General features: G+C 39.5%; 1 protein-coding gene across 1 annotated transcript in view; it reads left to right on the top strand.

The window, feature by feature from the left end:
• The window catches only part of LOC126092275 (E3 ubiquitin-protein ligase listerin), a 156,564-nt gene that overhangs the window by 37,843 nt on the left and 96,972 nt on the right, over positions 1 to 21,749 (top strand). Inside the window, exons 6-10 of the mRNA XM_049907795.1 lie at positions 3,591 to 3,764; positions 7,723 to 7,913; positions 9,353 to 9,488; positions 13,050 to 13,790; positions 17,133 to 17,343. Coding sequence (XP_049763752.1) covers positions 3,591 to 3,764; positions 7,723 to 7,913; positions 9,353 to 9,488; positions 13,050 to 13,790; positions 17,133 to 17,343 — 1,453 coding nt within the window. The remainder of the gene's footprint in view (positions 1 to 3,590; positions 3,765 to 7,722; positions 7,914 to 9,352; positions 9,489 to 13,049; positions 13,791 to 17,132; positions 17,344 to 21,749) is intronic.

The raw sequence follows: 21,749 nt of genomic DNA, 5'->3' as shown, positions 1-21,749 counted from the left end.
GGGAGATAGCGCCAGTCTGTGAAGACCTTGGTGAGGACACTTAGCATACAGAACACGGGAGTTCTTGTCACTGCAGATATGCCGTCCCCGGGTGGTCAGGCTGTTATAGGTGGTTGCTTGCCGATGATGCCATGTTGTACAGTAAGGTGTCGAAGTTGAGTGACAGTAGGAAGATAAAAATGATTTAGACAAAATTTCTAGTTGGTGTACTGAATGGCAGCTAGCCCTAAAAGTGGAAAAATTTAAGTTGATATGGATGAGTAGGAAGAAAAACATGTAATGTTCAGATACAGTATTACTAGTGTCCTGATTGACACAGTCAAGTCTTTTAAATATCTGGATGTAACATTGTAAAATGATATTAGGTAGAATGAGCATGTGAAAACTTTTAGAAAAGAGTAAAGAAGACCAAACATAGGTTGCTGGTGCAACCTATTCTTGAGTATTGCTTGAATGTTTGGTGTCTGCACCAGGTCGGATGAAGGAAGACATCAAAGCAGTTCAGAGGCAGACTGCTAGATTTGTTGCCGGTAGCTTCGAACAACACATAAGTGTTACAGAAATGCTTCGGGAACTCAAATGAGAATCCCTGAAGGGAAGGCAAAGTTCTTTTTGAGAAAACCTATTGAGAAAATTTAGAGAACCGGCACTTGAAGCTGACTGCTAAACGGTTCTGCTGCTGCCAACATACACCGTGCCGTGCTTGAGGACCATGAAGATAAGATATGAGAAATTAGAGCTCATAAAGAGGCATGCAGACAGAAGTTTTTCCCTGCTCTAATTGCGACTGGTCAGGAGGGAAATTACAAGTAGTGGTACGGGGTACCCTCCGCCACGCACCAGTCAGTGCTTGTGGAGTATCTATGTAGGTGTAGATGGGAGGGATTTTTCGCTGTGAAAGGGATGACAGGTGTCAAAATGCAGCTACTGTTGGTAATTGGTGGGTTTAATGTGGACTTAGGTGTAGATGGGGCCATCAGAGAGGATGAGGTCAATGTCTAGGAAGATGGCACGCTGGGTTGAAGAGGACAAGCTGAAGTGCGTGGGAGAGAAGGTGTTGAGTTGGTGAAGGGATGAGGAGAGGGTGTATTGGTTCTGAGTCCCGATCATGAATATATCAGTGAAACTGAACCAGATGAAGGGTTGGTGTTTCCAGAGGCTAGGAAGGTCTTCTCTAGGTGCCTCATAAACAGTTTGGCATAGGAGGGTGCCACATGGGTTCTCATGGCTGTGCCACAGATTTGTTTGTATGACTTTCCTTCAAAGGAGAAGTAGTTGTGGGTTATGATAAGGTCAGTAAGGTGAATGAAGTAGTGGATTTGGAATCTGAAGGATTGTTGATGTATAAGGATGTGGCATCAGCAGTGACAAGTAGAGATCCAGGAGGTAAAGGGGTGTTCATGGTGGAGAGTTGGTGATGAAAGTGTTTGATGTCTTTCATGTGAGAGGCTAGATTACGAGCAGTTGGTTGGAAGTGTTTTTCAGTGAGAGCCGAAATTCTTTCAGTGGGGACACAATAACCAGCCACAGTTGGGCAACCAGAATTGTTGGGTTTGTGGGCTTTGGGAAGCATGTAGAGGGTAGATGTGCAGTGTGTCATAGGGGTAGGAGGGAAGTGGATTCTGGAGAGAGGTTCCAGGAAGGGCCTAAGGCTTTAAGCAGAGATTGGAGGTTGCAGAGTTCATAGGTGCAGGAGTCAGATAACTGTCAGAGGCCTTCTGTGAGGTAGTCACTGTAATTCATAACAACAGTCTGCAGGTGGCATAATTATGTCAAGATTTGTTTTGAGGTTGTGTACAGGAATTCTTTTTCCTACTGAAAAGTTAGTGTTTTGAGGAAGGTACCTGGGGAAGGATGGCGAGGCTACGTTAGAGGTTAGGAATTCCTGGGAGATGACTAGCGGGTGGTTAGGTGGGACGGGGGAGGATTGTGGATGGTGGTATGAACTGGAAGAGGCAAGGGTTTAGTTTTGGAATTTGTTTGGTTTTGATTGGCGGGATTGGCAGCAAAGAACTGCTTCCATTGCAGGGATCGGGAGAAGGAGAGTAGGTCCTTGACAAGTCCAGCATGGTTAAATGTGGTTGTAGGGCTAAAAGTGAGGTGTTTGAATAGGGCTGAAACTTCTGTGGAGCTGTGGGTTTTGCTAGAAAGGTTAACAACAGTGTTACAGGAATGTTTTGTCTATGGATTTGGTGGAGAGTTGGTATGGAGTTTAGGGGGATGTGGCAAGTTGAAAAGGTTAACTAGGTGGGGTTTAGATGCTACGAGGGGTGGATGAGGAGCAACACTGGTGGTAGGATAGGGGTGGTGTCCTGAGGCGGCGGTAGGATTTCAACAGAGTGGATAAATTATGGAGGTGTTGTCTGGAATGCTCCTCCAGGTGCTGGAGAGCAAGGGATTCAATTTCAGAGATGTGATGTATGGAGTAGGGATTGCACAGTAATAATATCTTGTAGAGGGAGTAGAGGTGGTTCTGGCATGCCTGTGACATGAAGAGGTATTTTTACAGTACCAAGTTTGTGAGGGCCAAGGATTAGTTGAATCTGAATAGGTGAAGTAAGCCATATTAAGGTCCTTGGTCAGCATACCCATAGCTGCTGAGCACTTAAATTCCATTGTACAGTGCTCTCTAGTTAAATTTGTGCCTTGGAAATGATGTGGCGTCCACCTGTAGAAATGTTGGTGGTTGTTGAAGGCATTACTTGGGTATCTTCTTGTAAATTATTTGATCATATTGGCCAGCATTTTTGATCTACCCTTGCCAGAAACCCTTGTTCAGGAGAACACTCTGTCAGTCCCAGTGTGCATGATTTTTGGTAGTGTTTCTACACTGCTTGAATTTGGTATTCGCAAGTAAACCACTATGCTTGTTTTGACTCTGGTGTAACATTCAACACCCATGTTCCATCTCCGGTGACAGTAAGAGTGTGAAACTTGTCATGTTTCTTTTAATATCTGGAAGATTATCAATGTTGTGACTATACATTTGGTTTTGAGTTTGTCTGTTTTGAGCAGCAGTGAGTAAAAAATCTGGGGAATTGATGAGTGCCCTAACTGTGAAGGACGGGTTCTGTGAACCTTCTTGTCATACATTTTTCACCAGTTCCGCTGGCACTGGAAGTGCTTGGCCATTACAATCTTTACCGTGCATGTTAGTGATTTGCCTGTGTCATCCTCTAACCATTCTGTCACTCATAATGTGTCGCAGCTGGCAGTGGACCTCTGCTGGAATTTGCTTTTTAGCATGCAGAAATCTGATAATTGCGTGAAGCTCCCACCAGTTTCTCCGAGCACTGTGATATGATCACTGCCATTGTAACACTGAAAGTGCACCACATTATTGTCCCCTGTTCCCTCTCTGCTACCTCAAGGATGCGTTCCACTCCAAATGCATGTGCCATTTTTGGAGACTATTAAACCTTAGTTTCTGGATAATCCTCCTCATTCCAAATTATCAATGAAAATCTGATAAAATTTTGTTTTGCAGCATATGGTGCACATATTAAAACCAGTTTTTTTTTTTTTTTTAAGGGCTCTGTGGCTTGTAATGTATGCTTGTTAGTCAATCTGTACTAACACTGTGTTTGCAGGTACGGAATGCATGGTTTTCTGCACTTATTGCAGTATGCCAGAAAGCACCAAACCTTCTGGAAAACAACGGCAGCCAAGTTACTGTAGCTGTGTTTGGGAAACTTGACGAGACTGACCCAGTCGTACTACCCGCAGTATGGGAAGCAGCGCTGCACGTCCTTACAGTAGTGCAGGTCTGTATGTTTTAGATGTATTGTCCATATACTCTGCCTTAAAAGTTAAAAAGAGGTCATGTGAAATAATGGAAGGCACTGAATGATTGATTGGCTGGCATAACGGAATGCCCAGAATTCTTGAATGAGCATTATTGCTACTTCATTATTGTCATCGTAACTTCTACTTTATCAAAATTTTAATGAAGTAACAGTCAGCATTTTTACACAGCATTTAGGATTTTAGAAGACATTAGTTTTAAATTATACACCTCTCGTTTAGAATGTCCACTGCAACAATGTTTTTTATGAAGTGGATATTGTTATATGAGGATGATAATTTTGTGCATCTAGTTGAATTTCTCAGTAAGTTTATTTCTCAGTTAGTAGGTTAAATAAGTAAAGAACATGAAAGATTAACATAATGTTGGGAAATAATATGAGGGCATGCTGCAAAGCGAAGCCTCCAAATTTATGTGAAAACTCGTAGAACTTTTTAAATGAAATCAGAGTTATTAACATGCTACATATGAATTTTTCAACATAGTCACCCTTGTGACAAACACATTTCTCCCAACGAGAGACCAGTTTGTTGATACGATCACTGTAGAATGTTTGACTTTGTTGATGGGGCCACAATCTTATCTCTGCTTGCACCGCTTCATCACTATCAAAGTGAAGCCCTTAAAGGTGTTCTTAAAGTTTTGGAAACGTGTGAAAATAGAATGGGACCAAATCGTAACTATATGGAGGATGATTGATGAGAGTGAACCCGAGGCATGGGATTGTTGCAGATGTTGCAGCGTTGGTGTGTGGTCTTGCATTACCATGCTGAAGAAGAAGGTGCCCCACATGTGGAAAAACTCTTCAAATTCAAAACTTTATTCACACACTGTTTCTCATGCACTAATATAATTTCATTACACACCACCATGTCACACACCACACTATTTCAAACCCTCCAGCAGTAAAGAGTTGCAACTTGCATCAGTGAAGTGGGTTGGTTGCCCAAGTAGTATGCATGACATGTTATACTTCAACCATTATTGAAAACAAAATAAAACATTCAGACATTACTTTTCAGCATTCCCTTGAAATAATTCTGAAATTTAGTAACAAGGCAGTGTGTCTCCTGTTAAATATAATTTGCTTGAAATAGTATGATGGAAATTTTAGGATGCAAACAAGAAACGACTCACCTGAAAACACTAGCGGGTGGTGCATAAACATATGTTGTGTATGTGTTTGCTTACATACACTACCTGATAAAAAGTTTCCCAACACCTCACTGTAAGGTGGAATTAGCCACTAAATGTCACACGAGGTGGACCAGCCAGTATAAAAGGAGGTGGAGTGTATTGAGTTATCAGTAGAAAAGCAGTAACAGCAGAGTGAATCAGTCGGGAAAGCTCAGTGACTTTGAACATGGAATATTATTGTATGTCATCGAAGTAACAGATACTTTAGGGACATTTCAGCCTTTCTGAAACTGCCCAAGGTGTCTGTTTGTGATGTAACTAGAAGTGAAAAACATAGAGGAACAATTACAGCTAAACCAAGACCAGGTAGATTTCATGTACTGACAGACAGGCGCTGTCGAGGGTTGTGAGAGATGATTGTAACAAATTGCATGAAATCAGTGGAAAGAATCATTTTTGAGCTCCAAAGTGCTACCAGGAGATCAGATAGCATAATGAATGTGTAGGGAGTTTAAAATAATAGGCTACAATGGTCAAGCAGCTCCTTATAAGCCATACCTTTCTGTAGCTATGCCAAGCGACATTTGAGGTGGTGTATAGAGTGACGCCACTGGACAGTGAATGACAGGAAATGAGTTATTTTGAGTAGTGAATCACATTATACCCTGTGGCAAAATGACTGAAGGGTTTGGGTTTGCTGAATGCTTGGAGAATGTTACCTGCCATCATATGTAGTGCCGACAGTGAAGTAGGGAGCAAGTGGTGTCGCGGTATGGGGGTGTTTTTCATGGTTAAGGTGTGATCTCCCTATTGAGCTTAAGAAACTGCTAAATATGAGAGGATATGAATACCTTTTACGGCATTGTGTACTATGTACACAATGTAGAAACAGTTCAGAGACAATGAGTGATTGTTTTCAATGAGTGATTGTTTTACCCTGACTATGGACCCTGTCATCTGTGAGGCAATAGTTTCTGGACAATATCATTCCTGAAATGGACTGGCCTGCCCAGATTCCTGACCTGAATCCAATGAAACACTTTTGGAATGCATTAGAATGTTACCTTCGCTACAGACTCCAGTATCCAACATCACTATTTTCTCTGGTTTCAGTTTTTGAGGAAGAAAGGGCTACCATTCTTACACTGACATTCAAATGATCCATCATAAATGTGAAGAATGGACACACCCTATATTAATCTCCACTAACAAATGTCTGGACACTTTTGATCAGATAGTGTATACTATGAGGAAGAGTAGTAGCTCGAAAGTTAATAAGAATTGTTCAGTGAAATAAGTTTATGTGCCACCCATGAATTTTTAGTTGATGAGCACTTTCCTTACCTCAGTATTGTGCTCTTAAAAGAGTACAAAAATAATATGTAAGATAACATTGTAAGCATTATGAAATCAATATAAAACATATAATGATCAAATCCATGTATTTACAGGTTTACTACCTCATTTATTTCTTTTACTTAGTTTGTATCTTATCTACAAGAATTAATGCAATAATTAAATTGACAGTACATTTAACTTTTGTGTGAAAGCGTATTATGAGTCTCGTATCATGTGTGAAAACTGCTAGTTATGTTTACTAATGACTGCTGTAAGTTGGGCAGCTCGAGTATCGTATTTTGTGTGACCTGGTCTTCTGGGGATATCCTGCTCACATCAGCAACATTTGAAGGTGTGCAAGAAGGCTTTTTAAGTGATTTATGGGGCTGATAATAGCTATTCTGTCTGTACCAGATCTAAAATAGTCGTATTGTGAATGTTTATTTCTACAGTTTGATGAGGTGCTGGAGGAATTTCAACATCAGTGTTATCTTTCCATAAAAGACCACTTTTTGCTGTTTACACACAGTGGTAAAACTGTTGGTCAGACAATGCCTTTTATAGCATAACAGATATGTGTAATTTTGATGTTATTTCTTAAGATATTCACTGCACTGACTGTTCTTCTTACTTTATAATTATCCCCTTCCTATTTCAAATTTTTATTTCAGAAATCCCAGCTCTAATCTGGATTATCTGAGCATTAGAGCCTGGCTTTTATTTGTTTGTTTGTTTGTTTACAACATGTTGCATTACACACTATTTGTAACCCTACAGGTATGCATTTTGTGTGTGTGTGTGTGTGTGTGTGTGTGTGTGTGTGTGTGTGTGTGTCTGTGTGTAGTGTAGTGTTTTTGTTGTATTATGATGATGACGATGAGGAGAAAAGGAAGAGGGTGAAACCCAGTGCCGGGACATAGCTTGCTCCTCATGAATAGCACCAAGGGAGCCACCAAGCTTAACGTCCCCTTCCAAACGGATGGGTCACCATCAACAGTGTCACATGTGCTCAGTTCATGAGAGACTGTGGAGAGGTTTGGTATTTAAACCATGGTGTTGGCACAGAGTCTAGTGATCAGGAACTTTATGCCAGTACCTCTTCTCGTCCCCTTGCCAGCCAAATACTGATAGTGAAAATTTTTTGCAGCACCCGGATTTGAACCGGCTTACCCTTGGGTCAAGCACCACCACACAGGTGTGCTTTAGCAACCTTGGTCACACAGGGGGAACTGGTTCCTGTTGTGATTTAGATGTATCAACTCAAAATATAAATTATTACTTTTTGTAATGTTGATTCCACAAGCTATCTGAGTATTCCTACTAGAACAAGCAATTCTGATTGAGTGAGTGAGAACTTTTCTGTATTCAACTCACAACGAACTACAATGTGTGTCACGTCTAAATTATTGTATCATGTCAGTGTTCTGTTTTTTTCCTTGCAGAATTGTTGGTCACTAGTGGACACTGAAAAACTCGTATTTCCAAAACTATGGAATGTGCTGCGTGAAGGTGGCTATGGAAATGCAGTGACAATTTTCCCAAACCTGCTTCCTTTCCTTAGCAAGCTGCCTGCTTCTACATATGCAGATGATGGTGGCTTTTGTGAGCAGTTCTTTTCCAGTTTGCGGCAAGGGTAAAAGTTTTATTCTTACTTTGTTTTCTAATTTGAAATAAACTAATGTGCCCAGAAATAGTCTTTTGTTAACTACAACCTGACCTTTCTATAGTTTTAAGAGTATGAAACCCTTTTGTCCAGCTCTGCAATGAAGTTCACAACAATGTGACCCTTGCACATTGTCGTCTTATAAGACTTTCCATTTGTGCCTCTTTCTCACTCACTCATTTTGAGATCATCTTATATCATTTCCAAAATCTACCAGAAAACAATGTTACGTATTGTTATTAAGTATAATTGCTTATATAAAATGTGTTAACATAGTGACATTTGTAACACATTAAGCTCCTATATCCACTGTCTATGTGAATTATTTTTGTTCCAATACTCTAAATAATATTTTACTTCAGCATTTGGTAGTCATATCTGGCAGACAGCTGTCACAAATGATGATTCCTGTCTTCCAGTAACAATGACACTTTGAGTTGCAGACAAGCACAACAAAAAGGCTGTTACAAATTTAGCTTTCGTCGAAAGCCTTTCCAGAAAAGAAAACACACACACATTCACACAAGCAAGTACACCTCATACACATATGACTGCCATCCTTGGCAGCTTGGACCGGAATGCATTGGTTGGCACTCCGATCTGAGCTGCCAGAGGTAGCAGTCATGTGTGCATACTTGCTTATGTGCATATGTGCATATGTGTATGTGTGTGTGTGTGTGTGTGTGTGTGTGTGTGTGTGTGTGTTCTTTTCTGGAGAAGGCTTAGGCCAAGAGCTAAATGTCTAACAGTCATTTTGGTGTGCCTGTCTGCAACTCAACATGTCCTCTTTATGGTGAGTAGCAATCCTCATTTTCCTAATATTGTTGACATTCCAATCTGTAGTTTCCATAGTTTGATTATTCCTACCTTCCTGTAGGTTGATTAATCCTGTCTTCCTGTTCTCACAAAAACCTCTTATCCATTGTAACTGATTCCTGTAGTTTTTTCTGCTGTACGATAAGAATTTCTGTTATTTCTGTAGCGCATTGCAAAATACTTGAAGATATTTGAGAAATATATGAGAAGCATAGTGAATGAAAATAGACACTAAGTCTCTTCCCCCAAACAACCCAACCCAACCCCTTGAATCCATTTCAGTTATTAAACACAATCAAATTTTGTTTCAAGCAAATACCTGAATACTATCAGTTCATAGAAATTATACTAGATTTTACAGCATTATATTTGTGAAGTTTACAGGATAGATGGTTGTGTTTAATTATATGCATTAAATACTTAACAGTGACTCTTGTAATATTAACTAAAAGCAATATTTTACCTCATCAGTTACTGTATGTCCTCATCCCAACAATTAACCCTCTCTCATTACTCTTTCCTCTTCCAAACCCTTCATTATCTTTTTTTGTACTGTGTAATATATAACGTAATCTTTATTTCCTTTCTTTCAGATTCAAGCAGAAAACAGTACAGCAGAGCATTTCAGAAAACCATGCTGTTGCCAAATGTTATATTGAATGTTTCCGCTACTTGATAAGCATGAAGAACAATGATATAGAATTTTGCAAATTGTTGCACAGGGAGCAGGTAAAGAACAATATAAACATTGTGTTAAAACAACACTATTAAGGACCTCAGATTAAAATAAAAAGTGTCTAAATGCACATTTTTCCAAAATATACCCAGTCATCAATATTCTAGTTTGGATAATCAATCAGTTTGAAATATTCTTGCACAAAAATTATCACTAATTTCTATGTAAAAGCATGTCCATTTTTCTGTATTAAACTACAACGGTAACAGCATCATAAACAACAATTTGACATCCACTGTTACATAGGATTGTTCTGCAGACTTCACCAGACATTCCAGTCTTCAGCTATACACATCTGTTTTGCACCTGCATGTTTTCTGTTATCATCTATACATCTTCCATTAGTTCATTGGCTTGGTCTTTCCTTGTCTCGTGAAATCCAACGAAGTACTTCCTTGGCCCATTTCATTATCATTACAGTTATAATTACATTTTTCACTGCGGTTTGTTGCTTGTTATATTTGTTTGTCTTCCTTTGTCGCCCAGTAATGCTTCTAACACACAGTTCTGGTTTTTGAGACACTGTACTAACAATCAAGAGGATAGGAATCCAATTCCTTATGTGGACATGCAGGTCTAGGTGTTCTGTGGTATCCCTAAACTGATTAAAGTAAAGACCAGGGAGGTTCCTTTAAAAAGGACACATCTAATTTTTGTATAAAATGATTAGTAAGGAACTAATATTGGCAGCTCATCTGGTGAACTAAGTTGCAGCCCTAGTTGCAGAGCATCAGTAATGTATAACCTTTTTGATATTATTGTTATATTCTGTCAAGCACCGATGAAGAATTCAATGAATTTAATTAATTTGCTACCTAATGAACTGCCAGTGTTCACTATTGTTTAAATGTTCATTTTCTGTGAAATTGGTGGGAACAGAAATTTTACCAACAATTGTCTCCCAGTTCTAAATTTAATGATGTAAAAAATTACTGTTGTTCTATGATCAGATATATTGTACTGTAGACAGAAATTTTGTACAACAATGTATAAATGTGTTCAGAGTTCTGAGTAACACTGTACGTGTAAATATGTTTTGACATTACTCATGCCCATGCACGTAGACTTACATATTATACACAGAAAATAATTCATCAAATGGAAGAATCACTCATAAATTGTAAAATTACAAGGAGGCAGGATGCCCAAGTACTTAACTTTAAGGAGGCAAAATTCCAAGTATTGCTGACAGACATATTTAAAGGTTGTCTGCCTAGGGACACACAATACACAGTTGGTGAGCATGCCCTACAGCAGAATGCCTGCAACACACAAGGGCATTTGCATCGTCTTACCCCCGGTACTAGTTTTCCTGAATTCCAGAGATCAGAATTTGCTATGTGGTATATATCTTCACCCCTCATCACCCTCTATATGTTAACCCTTTCACTGTGTGGCTGTGTATATATGTCATGCCACACTTCCCCACATGTTGAGGACGTGTATATGTGCCTCGCTTGGGTTTTCCTTCAGTACTGTGAATGTCGGAATGCATCCTGAGTTACCACTGTTGCGGATGAGTTACTTCCATATCTGAGTGAATAGAAACGTTTTGAGTATTCATCATGCAACATATGTGCCTCATTGTGTGCTGTCATTTGCAAAAAACCGATTTCAATATCTTGAATCGTTTATGAGATATGACGATTGTTATGACCATATGATTCGCGATGTGCAGGGACATGAATGGGTGCATTGCGTGCGACTGTCCTTTGGATATGAAATGTAATAATTCAGGAATGAAATGAAATATCCTACTCTCAGTTTTAAATAAAATTTAAATATCTTATCTACATTTCATTTGCTGAAATGTTTAAGTTAAAATCAGCCACACACGCGCAAAGTTTATGCAAAGCATTATTGCCTCTCTAAAAATCTTTAAAATTTCACATATTATTTTACTTAATATGATGCAGCAAAGTAAGTATGGCATATAACGAAAAGGAAATCAATCTTTTATTGAATGAAGATATCATACTGTAAGATGTGCAAAAATCATTTTTTTTTTTCCACAAAACAGTTTTATTAAAGACCGGTGAGAAGTATTTCATAGCAGATGACAAGCCCGCATCAACAGAACTGAGCGCATCACACTTGACCATTCATGAGATATAAAACCCAATAACTCGAAAATGAAACAAAATATCATTCTGCTCTCAGTTTTAAATAAAATTCTGATATCTTGTCTATACTTCATTCACTGTAATGTGTGAGCTATGTTTATGCCATTCGTTTTTACCTCTGCACACTCTTTAACATTTCGTGTTGTATTTTACATAATTTGATGCAGTACAGTAAGTATGGCAGTTAAAGAAAAGAAATTCAGTTCTTTATCGAGGTTCTGCATGGAATAGGACAGGAAAGGAATATGTGGAAACACTGACAAGAAGAAGGGACAGGATGATAGGACATCTGTTAAGACATGAGGGAATGACTTCCGTGGTACTAGAGGGAGCTGTAGAGGGCTAAAGCTGTAGATCAAGACAGAGAATGGAATACATCCAGCAAATAATTGAGGACATAGGTTGAAATAGCTACTCTGAGACGAAGAGGTTGGCACAGGAGAGGAATTTGTGGTGGCCCACATCAAACCAGTCAGAAGACTGATGACACACACACACACACACACACACACACACACACACACACACACAAGATATTAGACGGTAAGATGTGAAAAAATAGTTTTTGAAAAATCGAATGATAAGTATTTCATATCGGCCAGAATGCTGGCTCTCAGCGCACCACCAGCACTTGACGAGCAGTACAGCCATAATAAAATCTGCCTCACCATGGAATGCAAAGAGCATGTCAAGTAGCAAAAGGATTAATGAACTTAACCTGTGGTTAGTGTAGTTAAGTCCAGGAGGGTGATGGGGTTCGAAGATATACACTGTACTGAATAGTAAATTTCCATTGTCAGAGTTCAAGAAAACTAGTATCCCTACTACTCCTTTTTTACATTTGGAGGATTCCATTAGTAATTACTTTTTTATTTTTTTATCGCCATTTCTGTCCCTCTTCCTTTCCCCTTTTTTCTCAATTTGGGTTTCTTCCCCTTTCCTTTCCTCTTCTTCATTGTACTATTCATCCCTCTTATCATTTCTCTTTGTCTTAATTGATCTTATTTTGCATTCTCTCCTCCATCACCTTTGAACTGAACCTCTCCCGCTTCATCTTTTTCTCCCCTCGTCCTTGCAGCAAGTGGGACCCTCTCAGTATGGCATCTGAATGACCTGCTCTTCCTTGCCAACCCTCCCCAAGAAATCCCTCTTTCCTTCCTGAGAAAGTAACTGACCATTACGAAAGCTGAGTAGGTTGTTTAACTTTAAAATACATTTAAATATACTGTTTAGGCACATGTGCATATCACCGGTACTCAGTATTTCATCCTCTGAAAGTAAGTACTAGCCATTCATTCCATCCCCTTCAAATTTCGCTAAAGTATACTTCAGTTAAGGAAGACACATGTATTTGTCATTGTGGACTGCTCAAGTCAGTGTTTAAGAAAATTGTAGGTCTTAATTGATATTTATTGTGATTTTGTTTTGCAGCTAATGTCTGTCATTGAACTCGCCTTAACAGAACATACAGTTAACTGTGGAATGCTATTCAGAGAAGTTTCAAATCTCATTCATCACTGGAGCAGGAACAGGCATAATGCTTTGCATGCTGAACTGCTAAGTTTGTTTTGGTGTGGACTATCAGAAATGTGCATGAAGATACTGAAACCTCCAGGGCATGACTCAATGCAGCCACAGGAAATCCCGGCAGAATGGAAGGTGGACCGTGTTGTGGACTTGTGCGCTTTGTTAAAATGTCCCGCTTCTGAGATTCCAAAAAGTGTTTCAAAAGTTAGGTTTTCATCTAAAGAAATAATTGACAATGAAGTGAGTGAAAATGAAAATTGTGAAACTGACGATCAGGTATCATTAACTGTTTTCAGTGAAGATCATGCTGACGAATTTGCCAAAGAATTGAGTCGTTTGAGCTGTGAATTGGCAACTGTGTTTATTAATGAGTTGAAAGAATGTCACGCTTCTGCATATATTAAACCCCTGAAAAATTTGGTGAACTCTGCACTAAGCAGTAATGACTTACTGAATGCTGTGGGGAGCACTGACCAAAATGAAGAACAGAAAATATATGAACTGCAAAAGCTTTTGGATGAAACGTTCTGTGCTTGGTTGCAGGACAAAGCCAGGTGCTCTGAAGCTGTTGTCGAATTAATATTTTCATTTTTGATGCATGTTTCCACCGAAATGAAGGATCGAGTTATTCACCGTTTGTATGAGGTATGTTTTATTCCTAATTTTCTTACCATAGTGTTTGAATTTGAAATTAAGGCTAAGACCAGACTTTACTCTTTCTTAATCTTGGGGACTAAAAAAAGTCACTAAAACAGAGTAAAATGTTACTACTTCAATTTATGGAAGCATCTGAATGCCACACAGGAATGGCCACATAAAACTAGATGTAGGAGAAGGAGATGCCACAGTGAGATTCATTGGAAGAATCTTAAGGAAATGTAATTAGACTATTTAAGAGCGAGCTTACAAATCCTTCAATCATTCAATTCTCAAGTAATACTTGTCATTGTGGGACCCTTATTAGGCACAATTAATGGAGGAAGTAGGAAAAATTTAAGTAAGGGTGGCATGTTTTGTCACAGATTCATTTAATCAGCACAAGAGTGTCAAATAGATGCTGTGGGAGAGGTGTTGTGCATTGTGGAGAGATTTCCTGTTAAAAGTTGTAGAGCATACATTCCAAGACAAGTCGGGCAATGTATTACTTGTTCTATTACATGTTGTATTACATGTTACTAAATGACTGTGATGATTCACCATTAGCAATATGAACAGGATAGGTGTGAAAGTGTAGTGCTAGCACAGGGCTTCACAACATACGTGCTCGCGGAGCAAGCTGTGAGTAGCAAGGCGCGAGCACGGAGCAGCGCGAACACGCTTCCCCCACTATCGGACCAGAGTGGAAAGTGGGGAGAGTCACGTGGGGCACACAACAGCTGCCGCCAGTCAATGTAAATCCGCGGCCACCTGCAGGGATATCACTCACGAATTATTACTGCGACAAATGAAACAAATAAAGGAGAATGTACATGTGCCACATAATTTTATTAGCTTGGTGTATGCCTCTACATTCGTATTAATTTGTGAACTGTTACACAATAAATGGTGTCACTGAAGTGTGGGATTCTCGGTTATCTTGTACTTTTTGTCCTTTACAATTGCGTTTATGTTCGGAGTAATTGTTCTTGTGCATTGTAGGCGCAGTGTGCTGTTTAAATTTTGATCAGACAAAGCGTTTCTCAGGCGCGTCTTGTTACATTTCATTGCAGAGAACAGTTGTTCACAAACATACGTGGAACCGAACATTGATATTATTGTAGCCGCCAGTTTGTGCAAACGAGGAAATCTATCCTGAGGGAAGTGTCTGCAGAATTACAAAATGTTTTTCTTGTTCTGAAATTTGTCTCTATTCTCTGTCACACTGCAGGTCAATAATTTCTAGTTGCAGCTCAGGACGAATCTTTTCAATATTCGCTGAATATGGAGAGGCGAACAGATCAAAATCTCTGTCTAGTGGTGTCAAATCTTGAAAGTGTTGATCAAATTCTTCCTTAAAGGCAACAAACTATGTGAATGACATTCACAGTCTTTGTGAACATCTTTCATGGATGAGAATTTAGGAAAATGAGCTAGATTTCCTGTGTCCAGCTGACTCACACAAAATGTCAATTTCATTTTAAAAGCTTGTATTCGATCTATGAAACGAGTAATTAGCAGATCTTTACTTTGTAGTGAAATGTTCAAAGCATTCAGATGGCTAGTTAAATCTGCTAAGAACGCGAGATCACATTTCCATGAAGGCTCTTTCAATTCAGGAATACACGTTATTTATTTCCATGAACACATTTATCTCATCTAATAGGCAAAAAATCGATTTAATAATTCGCCACAACTAAGCCAGCGGACCTCGCTGTAATAAGGCAGGCTACCATACTGGCTTTCTACACCCTAAAGAAAGCTTTTAAATTGCCTGTGTTGTAGTCCATGGTTCCTTATATAATTGGTTGTACGAACAACAACCATCACATTTTTTTGCGTGATACTCTTTGCACATAAGTTTTCCTGGTGGATCACACAGTGAACCCCCCTTATTTCATTCAGCACTGTCAGTTTTTGCATTTTCTCCTTCAACAGTGCAATGAAACCTGATTTTTTTCCCTGCATTCGGCATGGTCAGTTTTTGCATTTTCTCCTTCAACAGCGCAACGAAACCTGATATTTTCTCTGTCATCGCTGGTGCACCGTTTGTAGAAACTGAAACTAACGAATTCCACGACAATCCTATATTTTCAACACTTTCTTCAACACTACTTAATATATCACCTCTGGTTGTAGTGTTCTTCATGGCTACTACATCGAGGAGCTCTTCCCTCACCTGAAGATCTCTATTAACACCTCTAATAAATATGGCAAGCTGCGCTGTTCCAGTGATAACAACACTTTCGTTCAGAGCTAGAGAATACGCCATAAAATCTTTACAGATATTTGCAAGCTGGCTCTGGACGTCATCTGCCATGTCCTGTATGCGACGCATAATGGTCATGTTAGATAATGGCACAATCCGAAACTGTTCAACTTGAAATGGACACATATGTTCCGCTGCAACTACCAAACATTATTTTATTAAATCGCCATCAGTGAAGGGGCGCAGGGATTTTGCTAAAAGCAAAGCAATTTTGTAACTCACTCTGAGAACTGCCTCAGTTGATTTTTCTTCGTCGTCCAGATCTTCTTTGGGTAGCTTCCTTTTAAGTTTAATAACTTCCTGTGCATGATCTGGTCCATCACATTTTCCACTTCCGTAGTCTTTCGTGTGGTACGACATATAGTGTCGCTGCAAATTAAATTTCCTGAAAGAATTCAGCGTTTTGTGACATACTAAACATTTTGCAACACCATCTTTTTCTGTGAACAGATACAATTCCTCCCAATGGGGGTTGAATTGCGAAAGCATGGTTGGGGTTACACAATGGTGACTTGACATGATTCTTAACCAGCGCAATGACTGTTAGAGCTGATCGTAGTGCTTTAAACATTACACAGTCGGCGCGAATTCAATAGGCACGCTGCGGCCCTATTTAAATGTGCGCACGCATTTCCCATCCCCTCCCTCCCTACTCTGCCACCTTGCACCTGCTCGCGAGCACGTGCCTGAGCAGACGCGAGTACTCACACTGAAAACCGGCCAGTTGTTAAGCCCTGTGCTAGCAGATGTAGCCTTCACTATACACTTTAAGAAGGCATGTGGAGTATAGGTGTTGATGTAACTGTATCCAAAAATAACATCCTGTGTGACATCAGAGTACAATGTGGCTGATAGTTTTCTGCGGGATGTCTCTGCAACTAACATGTACCAGGTTTGAAGTAACACTATTTTGTATGGCTGTTTTGTTTTGTTATGCTGTTTCAACTTTTTTATGTTCCATTTAGTATTCAAATTACATTTTTTCAGTACTTTATATGTTGCTCCACAAATTTTGTAACTATCCTTTAGTTATAAGTGGAAATAACAGTCCTGCCTAATACACTGTTTGATATATCTGGCAGATTTCTGAGTCCCACAGATCAGTGCTTCTGTGGCTCCTGAAGATGTGTGTCAAACACGTTGGTGATAAGGATGTAATTTACTTTATTCGTGGAGAGAAGATGAGTGGAGAACTTGTTGCACTTTCTGGAGAGGTTTCATCTTGTTCTGATTGTGATGGTGGGGATGCCCTTGAAATTCTTCGTTTCTGCCTCAAGACTCCAGCCATTGCAGGTACAACTACATTAATATTAGTTTATAAGTTATTTCAATTAATATATATCTTTATGTATGAGACAGTACACAACACTCAAATTAAATGTCATGAAGAAAAAGCCTTTTGAATATGAACAAAAATAAGCCAGTTTTCTTGATTGTATTTTTAAAGAGAAACCGATGTTTAGAATTATAGTAATCACATATGCTCTTTTCTTCGTGAAACATACAAACTTTGGTATGAATTGTTCAAATGATACACAAAGCCAGTAAAAGAGAAATAATTGTCATTTGGCCACAAGATGTCACTTTAACCAAGCTGGTGCTGTGGCGTTATTGTGGCAGACATGTGAATTTCCAGAGATACCTGCACCACACACAAAAATATCTGGATGAAATAGCATTTTAGACTGTGTTGTTACTATAGGTGAAACATGACGTCACCATTTTTAGCAGCAGAATTGTCTTGGATATGTATGTCCAGGCAAGTACAGCATGCTGTTATTCAATTTTTATTCAAAGAACATCTCTCGTAAAGTGAAATTCATCATCAAATTCAAACTGTGTATAGGGAAGCATGCTTCAAGTCTAGCTGTGTGTAAGAGTAGTGTTCCCGATTTCAGAGTGGCTGAGAAAGTAAAGTAGCATATTTCGTGTGCTGTCAAGTGCTGTGCAAAGACTTTGGATATTAGAAATTTTTTTCTGCAAAATGTACTTTGACACCTTTGTAATGAGCAGAAAGACTTGCATGCGAAAGCTCGTACATCTGATGTGATAACTGTATGAAACAGCATTCTTGGACTGTGTTATGACTATAGATCAAACATGACGTCACCATTTCCAACAGGCAACGTAAAGTGTTGTCAGTCATGGAGAGGTCCATTTCCGCCTAGGGCTGTGAAAGCGCAGTCAACTCCTGTGGCTGGAAGGGTCATGTTGAGTCAGGGACTATTGATTTTGGTGTGAATTCATGTCAGGACTACACACAACTTTCTAAGGATTGTTAAAAACAAGTGATCTGGCAAGTTGTTACAAGTTGCAATTTTGCTTCATGATAACCATGCATTAACAAGGCAAAACAGGATGGTCTACAGTCTTTCTATTGAAATGTATTGCATCACCCTCTGTGTAGTATGAATCTCTCACTTTGCAATTACCATGTGTTTGATTCCTGGATGAAGGCCCTGGAAGGTCATCACTTCATCTGCTGTTGAGTAGCGTCTAATGGAGTAGAAAGTTTTTCCTTCTTCAGGCTTTGACCTTCTTCAGAAAAGGTATACTACAGAAAAACAAGTACCATATTGGGACAATTGCTTAAGCAAGGGGATTGATTATCTGTTGATTGAGCAATAAGTACACTATTTTTGTTCCACTGATTTTTGTTTATTTCAAACTAGTTTTCAGCTTGTTGGGTCATCTTCAAGAAACAACTGACTAGCTTCCGGAAGGGACATGAGTTCTTAGGTAACCAAACATTGTAAGCAAAGATACAATCCACTTGCATAGAGTGTTGTGAATCAAACTTGTTTCTTAATGTTGAAATTACACTTTACCTAATGGCCAATATTAAGCACAATAAATTATTAAACTAAACATTATTACAGGTTAAATGGTTATAATGCTAAAGTCTGTGAGCTCTTGACAGTGGCTGAGAAATTGTTAAATTGAGCTCTCTCCCGAATGAAGAGAGCTCCATTGAATGATTTGTTGAGAGGTGCTTCGAAATTGAAGGATGAAATCTTACGGACTATCAAAGCAGAGGCAGCTTTCTGCTAAGTGAAAGCTGCCATCACCGAAGCTACGCTGTTAGCACATCCTGTCACTCAGGCCCCCCCTCGCTTTGGTGATAGATGCACAGTTAACAGCGATAAGCATTGTACTACAGCAGCAAATAGAACAGTGTTGGCAACCTCCTGCCTTTTTTTTAGCCAGAGGCTTTTACCAGCAGAATGAGGCTAGTCGACATACAATTGTGACCTACATGTGGCACATCCTGCCATTTGCTCGAAGGGCAGCAGTTTATTGTGGTCATCAACCACAAGCCATTGACATTTGCATTTCATCAGAAGCCATACAAGGCATCACCTGACACCTACACCATTTAGATTACATAGGTCAATTTCAGATGCATGTAATCGCATGGGGTAATCTGAATGTCCCAGCGGGTGCTCTCTCTTGTGTTGAAACACTCACAGCTGCAATCAACAGTGAAGCTCTTGCTAAGTCACACCACCTCGATCCATAGCTATGTGCATTACTGGAGCAACCAACTAACCTGCACCTCAATATGTCCCTGAACCACCAGCAAACATGTGGGTGTATTGTGATGTTTCGGCAGTGAAGACACAACTGTTGCCCCTACGGTTTTAACTCCAGGCCACTGCATCATTATATAACTTGGCACTTCCAGGGGCCTGGGTACATTGAATCTTGTAAAACATGCTTTTGTGTGGCTGATTATGGACAAAGCTTGCAACTGTTTTGTGCACCAGTGCATGGCTTGCTAGAGGAATACAATTACTCAATATGTCAAAGCACCATATGGGAATTTCCTGTCACTAAATCAACAATTTGAGAATGTCCATTTAGACATAATCGGCTGTTGCCCTCATCCAAAGGTTTCACTTATCCTTATGCCTCTGGACTGCTTTTTGCCTCCCCTATGGGTGATACAATGACTGAAACTATAACAACCAGATTCATTTCAGCATGCCTCTGCGTGTTAACACAGATCAAGACCAAAAAGTTGAGTTGTATTTGTTTAAAGCTCTCTCCACCCTGCTAGGTATGAAGTATATTGACACTACAGCTGACTACACTGCAGTTAACAGACTTTTGGAATGACTGCACTGGTAATTGAAGGCAGCACTAAAATGTCACAATTCACAACATTGGACAAAAACATTATCCATTGTGCTTCTAGGCCTCCATGCATCCATTGAGGAAAATCTTGAGGCTATATTAAGTGATCTCATATCTGGCCAAACAATACAACTACCAGATAAATTCCTTGAGCATGTACCTTATGACTTCATCGATGCATCTGACTTTGTCTCCAGGCTGTGGCCGCTGATTCAATAACTCCACCTGTCGCACCGCAGTGCCATCTCACTCATCATCATTTTATTTTCAAGGATCTAGCAATGTGTGACCAAGTCTTTGTCTGGTACGACATGGTATGCAAGCCACTCCAATCCCCGTGGATGGGCCTTACACAGTCCTCAGCAGCACTGGAAAGACTTTAAGATTGATATTATGGGTACTCCCACCACAGTCTCTGTGGATCACCTGATGCCTGCATTTTGCAACTTCACCATCGGTACATGCAATCCACCTACTCTGCCTACTGCAAATATAGCACTCTGTTACCATCAACCAACCTGTCATGAACTAGCCACAACAATCGGCAGACACCAAACTTATGGATACTGCAGCAGACATGACTATGCTACAGTGTACTGCAAACAGTAGTCCACAAAATACTGCAGTGGACTCCACGAAGCAAGAGATCATGTGAACAAGACACAACGTCTCTTTCAACACCAAATATCATTGACACTAGTGTGAGTGAGTTATTGATCGCACATTACAGTGACTGTAGTGACATCATGCAGTGTTAAACAATATTATGAAAAGGAAAATTGCTACTCACCATATAGCGGAGATGCTGAGTTGCAGATAGCTTTTGGCCAGCAAGGCCTTCATCAAAAATAGACCACACACACACACACGCACGCGCGCAAGCACGCGCGTGCTTATATGTACGCAACACAGCTCACACACATGACTGCAGTCTGTGGCAACTGAAGCCATACCACAGACTGCATTCGTGCGTGTAATTTGCTCTTTTGTGTGTGTGTGTGTGTGTGTGTGTGTGTGTGTGTGTGTGTGTGTGTGTCAGTCATCTATTTTTGACAAAAGCCTTGCTGGCCGAAAGCTTTGTGACAGTAATTTTGTTGTGCCTATCTGTGACTCAGCGTCTCCGCTATATGATGATTAGCAACTTTTCTTTTCATAATTTTATTACATTCCATCCTGGATTTTCCATTGATTGATTTTTGCCATACAGTGTTAAAAGTATTTATGCTCATTGATACATTCTATAATGTATGTTTAGTCTTTGTTTTGTAGTAGTTAGTTATTCCTTGCTCTTGTTGAATAAATGTTGTATCCTACTTGGATATAGTGCTTCAGTGGTATTAAAGCCTGCGGATAACTCTAATAACCAACAACATATTCCATCATTTTATGCCTTGCCACAAATTAGTGGATTAAAAAAATTAAATACAACGTTAAATTCCATACCAGACTTCAGTTGTCACGACATTTAATTTCAGATCGTATTACAGCTATGGCAGTGAAAGCAAAAGTTATTACTTGTTTGAATACATGCAACACCAAAACTGAATGTCATTTGCGCCTTG

The sequence above is a fragment of the Schistocerca cancellata genome, chromosome 1 (assembly GCF_023864275.1).
Source record: "Schistocerca cancellata isolate TAMUIC-IGC-003103 chromosome 1, iqSchCanc2.1, whole genome shotgun sequence".
In the NCBI taxonomy this organism is placed as follows: Eukaryota; Metazoa; Arthropoda; class Insecta; order Orthoptera; family Acrididae; genus Schistocerca; species Schistocerca cancellata.
This window is presented reverse-complemented; position numbering and strand designations above follow the sequence as displayed.